At 38.6% G+C, this 9,179-nt stretch overlaps 1 protein-coding gene across 14 annotated transcripts in view; it reads left to right on the top strand.

Moving 5' to 3' along the window:
• The window catches only part of unc13ba (unc-13 homolog Ba (C. elegans)), a 144,217-nt gene that overhangs the window by 133,752 nt on the left and 1,286 nt on the right, over nucleotides 1–9,179 (top strand). For all 14 annotated transcript variants that reach the window (XM_017306831.1, XM_017306837.1, XM_008417733.2 and 11 more), the window contains 8 exons: nucleotides 4,314–4,402; nucleotides 4,504–4,641; nucleotides 5,465–5,588; nucleotides 6,503–6,547; nucleotides 7,184–7,255; nucleotides 8,202–8,349; nucleotides 8,441–8,497; nucleotides 8,745–8,828. In XM_017306831.1, the coding sequence (XP_017162320.1) occupies nucleotides 4,314–4,402; nucleotides 4,504–4,641; nucleotides 5,465–5,588; nucleotides 6,503–6,547; nucleotides 7,184–7,255; nucleotides 8,202–8,349; nucleotides 8,441–8,497; nucleotides 8,745–8,828 (757 nt within the window). The remainder of the gene's footprint in view (nucleotides 1–4,313; nucleotides 4,403–4,503; nucleotides 4,642–5,464; nucleotides 5,589–6,502; nucleotides 6,548–7,183; nucleotides 7,256–8,201; nucleotides 8,350–8,440; nucleotides 8,498–8,744; nucleotides 8,829–9,179) is intronic.

The raw sequence follows: 9,179 nt of genomic DNA, 5'->3' as shown, positions 1-9,179 counted from the left end.
TAAATTATTACTAATTTGTAATAATTATATTACTATATATAATTGTAATATAGTAATATAATTACTATATCATATTATATATTGTATAATTGCATGTTGATTAATATACCAATATATTAATATTCATATTATTATTGCTATTATTATTGCTACTAATAATTATTATTATAAACAAGTAAAAAATGTTCTTCCATCATCTAGCTATTACCTAATGTGCACAAAATCTTTTTGTACTGTGGGAGGAAGCCAGAGCACCCGGAGAAAACCCACTCATGTACATGTAGAACGTGCTAAAATCCCCATGCATAAAGAACCCAGGCTGGCCGGGATTCAAACCCAAGACAACAGACTGGACTGGAGACGCAACAGTGAAGCGTCTATAAGAAGGGACAGAGCAGACTGGAGGAATCCTTCAAGCTTTGCAGCAAGATGCTGCAGATCTGTTGTTGAGAGCGTCATCTTTTCTGCCGTCATCTGTTGGAGCAGCAGCATCAGAATCAGGGACCTGAAAAGGCTCAACAGCCTGATAGAGAAGGCTGGTTCTGTTCTGGAAACGACTGTGCAACTGCTGGAGATGTTAATGCAAAGGATTCTTCGTATGATTAAGAAAATTAGGGACAATCCTGATGGTCTTCTTGGGAAGGCAGAGCATCTTCAGTCAGAGGCTTTTTCAGGTTCAGTGTGGTACAGACCGCTTCAGGAGATCTTTCCTGCCGACAGCCATCACCATCGTCAATGGCTCTTTGAAGAATCTTGATGAGCTACAGCATGTAATTTCCCTTTGGGATTAACATTATTAACAATATTTTTTAATTGAATTGAAACAGGAAGTTGTTTTACCAGTGGTAATTAACAACAACATCCAGAGCCCTAAGGAACTCCGTCAAAATCTCGACCATCCCCAGGGCCGGGGATCTGCCATTCTAAAAATCAGGAGGAGCGTAGCAGATGTGGCATTCTGTCAGTCAAAATGGCCACCAAGATGAAGTTCCAGCTTGACGTCTGGGCTTAACAGACTTATTTTTGGGACTTTTGGGGACTTTTAGGCAACATCTCGCTTCATAGGTCGAATCTTCTAATGCCGCTTTCATACGACGAGGAGTTGAGTCTTCACCCTCTTCATAATACTCAACTCCTCCCCACGTGAGCACTGGCCGTGAACGATTACCGCTTTGGGATCACAGCAGACTTTCTCTTGGGCAGATCTCTTTACTTGGGTCCAGTCTTTTGAGGCCGCTTTCGGAATTTTTTTAGGCTCAACCGTCTTCTTTTCACAACCAAATTCTCCAGCCAGGGAAGTTTGTTCCTTGAGATCAGAGCAATCTTTCTCTAGGACAGATCTCTCTTCAATTCTCCAGTCTTCGAATGCCGCTTTTTCTCAAGCCGTCGAGGAAGTTTGTTCCTCGGCTGGGGAACGATTGGAGAAATCATTCCCTGCTACAGCCGTCTTTTCAAGAGTATCGTCTTCCCCAGCTGGGGAAGTTCGCTGTGAGTTTTCCTCAGGTAGTGAAGTTTGCTTCCCAGCTGGGGAAGGCTTGAAAAGATAAGCGTCAAAAATGTCGTACTCTGAGTCAGTGAACTCCGAGTACGACGGAGAGATACATTTTTTCCCAAGGGAAACTTCCCCCACAGCCAGGAAAGGATTGAAAAGATAGGCGTTGAAAATGTCGTACTCGGAGTCAGTGCCCTGGTCGTGACATTCAAAAGTGATACTGGGAAGTAGATTGTTTATAACTTTCTTTACTCCTATTGTAATCACATATCCAATGCCAAAACTCATGGGGAAAAAACATGGTGTCTAAAGTTTCTTCCATCCTAAAAATCCTTGTAAAACAGTACTAAGGTCAAAGAGTCGCTTGTATAATACCTGATGTTTTGAGATGCTAGCATTCATAACCTCAGACATTCTTTGATCTATGACATAGATCCAGGGCCGTGCAGAGACCACTAAAGGGGCAGGTGCTCAAAAAAAAAAGGGCACATTTAACCGCATTCCAGGACAGAATATTAACAAAGCCACACAGCTTTCAGAGTTCTGACTGTTGCTATGGAAACGGTCAGATCAGTTCTGCGTGACTCAAACTATTAACCCTTTGCAACTGCGTCACTTAATCATTCGAGACACCATGACGAACGTCAGAAGAGAAGGATAGGAGTATTGAACAGAGAGACTTAAGTTATTTTCCCCAAGTTGTTTTTACCACTTTATTCATGGCTTCTTCTTGTTCGAGTGGAGATAACTTGTCTGTGAACGTAACAAACCTGATTGGGGCTCAGAGACGGTGGTATTACAAAAGTTGGAAATAGCTAGCTTCCAAACTGATCCATACTTCCTCACTACTGATGAACTTTCATCAGAAAATCAAATTATTGACTTTGCCTGACTTCACACCAAATGATTTATATCACTATGTCATAAATAGAGTTTCCCCTTGCACTGGAGCAACATTAAAAGCGTGCAAAAAATAAGATGCTAATCAGTTTTTTTCCATACATGCTAGGCTACATGATGGTGGGGCATTGCATGATTTTGTAAATAATGACAATTTAATGCAAAGTTAGCACTTTTAATGGACTTTCAATGCAACTTTTAGAGCATTTTTGCATTAAAAGTGTCATTATTTACTGAATGACACTTCGTGCCCATGCCCTTATTATCTGCTGCTTTAAACTGAGTAAACTTCCAGCAGTGAAGGTAAACAGACTAGCTTAAATCCTAAATATCTTATCATATGAGGGAAAAACTGTGCATGACCTTCACTTTGATGTTTACATGTCCATAAATATGCTTTACGTGACTGTGTAAACACAGCTGTGTGTTTTGTTGACCAACCTTTCACCTCCAACATTTATCAATTATAATGCAAGAAGGTACAGCTTTAGCCCGCTTATATAGACTCTGTGGCAGCGTGCCCAGTGTCTGCTCGCTAATAACGCTCTTCTGCGTTATTGATGGAGCTTTTTAATAAAGACTGATTAGGAGGCTTCGCCTTGTATTCGTCCAGCTGCTGCTGCTGCTTTGACTGGTGTAACACGGAAAGCACGCAAAGCATCCAAATGAGCTGCAGTTTTCTTACTCCTAGATTTATTAATGGTTTGCTACCAAGCAGCTCAAGGCCAAGTTTAATGGTGAAGGGTTTTTTTCCATGAAGAAGCTTCATATTGTGCCCATGATTTTTGGCCCGTTTTGGCTTCTATATTCGTTTCTGTACAGAAAAGAACAAGAACACATAAGTTGGCTTTCTGTTAACACTTATTTGCTATTTTTCCTTAAATCTTAAATCTATCCCATTAGATTTATTATAAACACAATCCCTATTAAGGTGGGAAAAGTCTAGAGTTTGATTTTGGTTTTTCCAGGCCTGGATAGGTTTAGAAAATAAAAAGAGCATGTCAAAATCATTTCTCTCTAGTGTATAGTTGCCACTTTCCTTAAGGATGGAGGGATGGGGGTTGCCACCCCCATCCTTAATTTCTTCTTTTTCCACTTATTTCATTCCCTGTTTTTCCTACTTTTCTTCCATATGTTTTTGTTACTTTGTGTCATCCTTCGTTCCTTTCTTTCCTTACTCGTATCCTTTGATTTTTTTTCAGTCTTTTTGTCATTTCCTTCCTTCCCACCTTAAAGAAGACATTTATATTGGCATAAGATGGAAAAAATGAAACTGTTAATCCTATTAGTGCCTCTAACAGGGTCCCTAACTACAAAATTCCTGTAGAAGTTAGCGCTGCTGCATTGCTAGCTTGTATATAACCAGAAGAAATACAAGGAAATGTGCAAAAGCAATATTTATAATCCTGAAATGTCAAATTTTAAAATGTGCCAAGTGGATTACAAACAATCCTTCAACTTGCAAGGTAACGTCTAGCGCAGTGGTTCTTAACCTTTTTTGAGGTACCGAACCCCCCAGTTGCATATGCGCATTCACCGAACCCTTCTTATTCCAACCCCCCACCCCATTGTCAAATGCCGTTGACATTTTAAAAATTGTCAACGGCTAATAATTTAGACACCTTGCTAATTCTTTGTAGCAGCTAGTTATAGTGCTGTGCTAACATTAGCTTGTAGCTGGGTTATTTGTTCTCCTCTGTGCTCTTTTTCAAGAATATTTATGTTCTGAAGAGCAAAAAGACAATGGTATGAAAATGGAAAAACAATGGAAATCATGAAAACTGACACTGGAGTGTCTCCTTAACGGAGCAACATTGAACATGACGTTGCAGCCCGGTTCTGGCTGCAGGCACCGACTCCAAACCGCATCGGCCCTGTTAGCTTATTTCTTTAATCCTTTTTGTGTCTAACCATGTTGCAGTTGGATACTGAAGCCGCCAACATCCTCAACGAACTCCAGGTGAAGCTCAACACCATTCTGGACAACTTCAGTGCCGTGTTTGCAAAAAGGTAACAACCCTCAGGACCTGGTTTGGACCTAAACCCCAAATTAATGTGAACGATGTTAAGAAACAAAACAAAATCTGTTTTGCTAACTCAATCCCCTCCAGTTTCCAGAATCGTATAAACGGCTGCATGCGACAGATGGCGGAGATCCTCTACCAGATGAAAGGCCCGCCCAACCACAACACTGCGGAGGCGGACGCCGACACAACGCTGAGGCCCCTAATGGAGTTCCTGGATGGGAAGTAAGTCATCCAGATGCTCACCATCTACTGTAGAGTAGGACCATTTTTATGGATATATACAATACTCAAATATTTAAACATTCTGAACTTATTGAACTTCTTTTTGGGACCCAGATGGAACCATTTCACATGTCACACTTTAAACCTGCTGATGTGTAGGCTAACTAATAATGTACCATAATTTTCCTGAGTAAAATTATTTTTTGTTTGTTGTTTTTTTTTGTTTTTTTTGATAAGGCACCAAAACTGGCCCAGCCTTCAGGCCCTTAATCTCCTACCTCCAGCCCTGCTCATTTCATTATGACAGCCATTGTAGATAAAAAAAGGAGTGAATTTTCAGAAAAACATATCAAAAAAAAAAAAAAAAAAACAAGGACATTTCTGAGTTTTAAGGTAAAAATTTACAAAAAAAAAATTTTAGATCAATATTTGACATTTTCAAGACAAACAACTAGAACATTTCTGAGTTTCAACGATCAAAAATTTTCATTTCTGATTTCTGATATTACTCTAAAAATGTGAGTTTTTTTCTGGTAAATTTTCAAATTCTCAAACTTAAAAAAAACTTGAGGATAATCTCAAAATTTCCAAGCAAATTTTCTACTTTTCAAACTAAGAAATTTTTGAGGTTTTTTCTTGAAGATTTCCGAGATGAATCCAGTACGTCGTCGCACATCTCCCTTACAGACAAAACAACAAATCATTCATAAAATGAAGGTTAAATATCTTTAAATAAAATGTAGATTGTTAATTTGTGCCAGTCAGGCTGACTTCTTTAATAGTTAATATTTTAAACTGCCATGTTTTTTTATTTGTGATCCAGCCTCAGCATTTTCGCTGACGTCTGTGAGAAAACGGTGCTGAAGAGGATCCTGAAGGATCTGTGGAAGATCGTCCTGAGCAGCCTGGAGCGGATCGTCGTCCTTCCTCAGAGCAACGACAGCCTGGTGAGAGAAACTCTGACCTGGAGGAAATTAGACTCACAAAACCATTCAGATAATGGGATTTATTTTAAAAATTATACATAAAAACCTCCAGAATCAAAGCAGCAGGACTGTAATGCACCAGACAAATAGCTAATTATAAGAGTAGAGGAAGAGGAGAAAAGGTTTCACACGACAATGAAAATCAGGTTAGAACCATATTTAGCTAAATGAAACTCATAATTTTACAGTAAACGTTGTTTTTATTGTAAGATTCTGTTTTTCAAAGTGGAGACCTCAGAGCGTTGGAGGATGAGGAAAAAAATGGAAACATTTAAAAAAGGACTCAATATATTTTTCAATCAGGTTGTTTTTTATTAATGCTCTTTTCTTTTCTTTTCTTTTATTAATGCTCTTTTTTCAGTCATTTTTATAAAATATAAGTTGAAATGGTAACACTTTATGTGAAGAGGTGTCATTACACTCTGAACATAAAGAAGTCCTCATGAAGGTTTGATTGTTTGGTAAATAATGACACTGCAAAATTTACACTTTTAATGGACTTTTAATGCAACTTTGCATTAAAAATGAATTGAATGAAGCATCATGACAACAGACAAACAGTCATGAAGATTCAGGAAAACGTTATTTTCCATGATGCCAGTCAAATGTATCAAGTTGCTTTATGCTAAATGAATGTATTCATTTATCAATAGTAAATAAATTGAGTAAAAGTCAAATTAATGTTTGTTTTCCTATTTTATAGCATTATACCTGTATGAAGTGTAAGCCGTAGTCTTTGCTGCCCCCTGCTGGTGGCTGTCATGTCACTGTTTTGCTTTTCCAGGATATTGCAAAGGTTTTTCTAAGTATTTGTCTGTTTGTGTGTTTGGGATAAATTACTTTCAGATTAAATCTTTTTCTCTGTTTGTTTTCAGGGAGCTCAGCTCCTCACAGCAGCGAAAGGACTCTCTAATCTCAAGGTAACAAAGCTTCAGTCAGAGGCATTTATTTCTCTGATAGGTTTCTGGGGCCTAATTAGACCTTATTAATAATTACTGATGAAAATAAATAAATAAATTGCTGATAAATAAAATTAAAAAGCCTCAAAATAGACATTTTTAATTTACACTGCTTTCTGATTGGCTAGAAACTAAAATGCAATAAATGGAGTGTGAATACTTTAACAAGGCAGGGCTGTTCAAACTTTTGGAACAAGGCTTTTTTTTTTTTTTTTTTTTTCAAACGCCTGCTAGAAATAACTCCAACATTTTTAGATTAATCCTAGAAATTTTCTAGGAAAAAAAATTAGCAACAGCAGAAATAACTGCTGTTGCTAACATTTTCTATTGTAAAATTTCAATTTGCCCCAACTAAAAATAAAAACTCCCCATCTACGACAACCACCTGGAGTAAATTTGTATCATTCTTGAACTGAAATCAGGGGCCAGAAACAATCAGTTCAGGGACTGCAAATGGCCCCCAGACCGCACTTTGAACACCTCTGTTGTAAATCCTCATTCTGATAAATAATTTTCTGACTGCATTTCTAACTTGTGGATCTGCTGATTTTATCTTGAGTGTTGCTTTATTTACGTTTTGTCTGTTTTGTCTTCCAGGGAGGAGCTGAGGCTAAAACTCTGACTCCTAAGCAATGTGTGATTATTGACGCAGGACTGGAGACCATCAAGGTCGGTTTAACAAACACTCCAACTTAACTAAGACAGAGCTCGAAATTTATTCATCCATCTGCCATCGTTGTTTTTAAAACGCTCAGGAAAAAGTGAATCATACACTCATTTTATTGTTGCACTCAGAACGACTTTGAAACTGAAATATTAGAAAAGTAATTACTAGCTAAATAATAAACCACATGTCTTCTAAAAGCTCAAATAGATGAAAGATTTTCAAGGTAAAAAGCCATAAAGTCCGTTCAGAATGTTCTAGAGCCGTTAACTTTCTCCAACTGCCAGAATTCTTGTTGACATGGTTACCGGACAAAGTATACATCAAAGATAGTTTGTTGCTAAGAGCACTCACTCAGTCGAGTTTCTACATGCCGAAGATATTTTGTAACACAAATCCTCATTCTGAACTCGATCACTGGTGAGACGCAGTGAGAGGAAAGATGGAGAAACCAGTTCTCCAGACGCAGCCGTCCACCTTACCTGTTTTTGATTCTTCACCAACATCTCTGAGTGAGACATCTCTGGAATTTCATCAGAGATGTCTCACTCTGATCATATTTCAAACCCAATTTTTTTCAGCCATTTTTAGCATTAATATAGTCAGTCAATTATTGATGTAACTTTTTAACAAATAAAAAGTGTAAAAATACAACAAAATTGGCATTATGAATAAAAACTGCCGCTGCAGAAACAAACATTTTACATTATTAGAAAGAAACTACAGTGCCTTACAAAAGTATTCAAAGTTGGTGTTTTACATAAAGTTCCAATAGAAAAATACAATAAAATTGGATGTGTATACTTTAACCCACTCAACATAGCCCTACAGTTAGCTATGAATTTAACCACCAGCTTATTTGTGTAACCTTCTGCCACAATAGACTAATTTACAGTATTTGACAGAAAGGCGTAAGATAATGAAACGTTTCCTTCCTCTGTTGCCAATCAGCAATACTTCCACGCTGGAGGAAACGGGCTCAAGAAGGCGTTCGTGGAGAAAAGTCCTGAGCTAGCTTCTCTGCGCTACGCTCTCTCTCTCTACTCCCAGAGCACCGACGCACTAATCAAAACCTTCGTCACCACGCAGCATTCCCAAGGTGATCCCACACACTCCGCATGTGTCTGACGCTGGTTGTGTGATTTATTTGTCTTAAAATCATCTATTTGTTTGATCTGTTGTTGTCTCAGTGCATGATGGGATTGGCATCAGAATCACTGGTAATGAGAAGCTTAAACCCGACAGAGGTGAGGCTTTCTGCAACTTATTGGTGTTGGGGATTCATAGGGTTTGTTTTGTTCTGCTGATTAACATTTTCCAGCTGCGACTCGTACCGCAGCGAAATGGAGAGTTTCTTTGTTGTTTTCCATTGTTTTTACCAACGTCTGTTGGGACGACAGGATATTTAATAAGTTTAAAGTGGGAACTGAAGATGATAAAATGGGTTCTGGAAGCCATGATGAACGTATATTGGTATTGTTGGTTGTGATTCAGGCTCTGGGGTGGAGAAGCCAATCGGAGAGGCTGTTCTGCAGGTCGACATGCTGCTCGGAAAGGAACGCAAGATCAACGTCAGGGGTGAGAACTTATCCCACCGAAACTTTAAACGTCTTTACTGAAGTTCAGACTACGAAGCCTCTGAAACGAAGGAAGCGGCAAAGACGGTTCTCCTTTCTTGAGTAAATAGAAGACTATGCATGTTTAGTAGGCAGCACATCTCAACACTCACACTCTGTATGTCGCTGACGTTGTATGACAACCATTTTTATAGATAAAGTTTTCTTCAAAGTAAAAATATCTGTGTGACCAGCATTGGATAACAAAGCTAATGCTAGCCTATCCAGGGGTCATGCTAGCATATTGGATGGTAGAGAAAGTGGGCAACCCAGAGGGCGACCAGCCTAAGCTTCCCATTTGCTCCCCTATCCA

The sequence above is a fragment of the Poecilia reticulata genome, linkage group LG9 (assembly GCF_000633615.1).
Source record: "Poecilia reticulata strain Guanapo linkage group LG9, Guppy_female_1.0+MT, whole genome shotgun sequence".
In the NCBI taxonomy this organism is placed as follows: domain Eukaryota; kingdom Metazoa; phylum Chordata; class Actinopteri; order Cyprinodontiformes; family Poeciliidae; genus Poecilia; species Poecilia reticulata.
The sequence above is the reverse complement of the archived record's forward strand: the minus strand, read 5'-3'. Positions and strand labels throughout refer to the sequence as shown.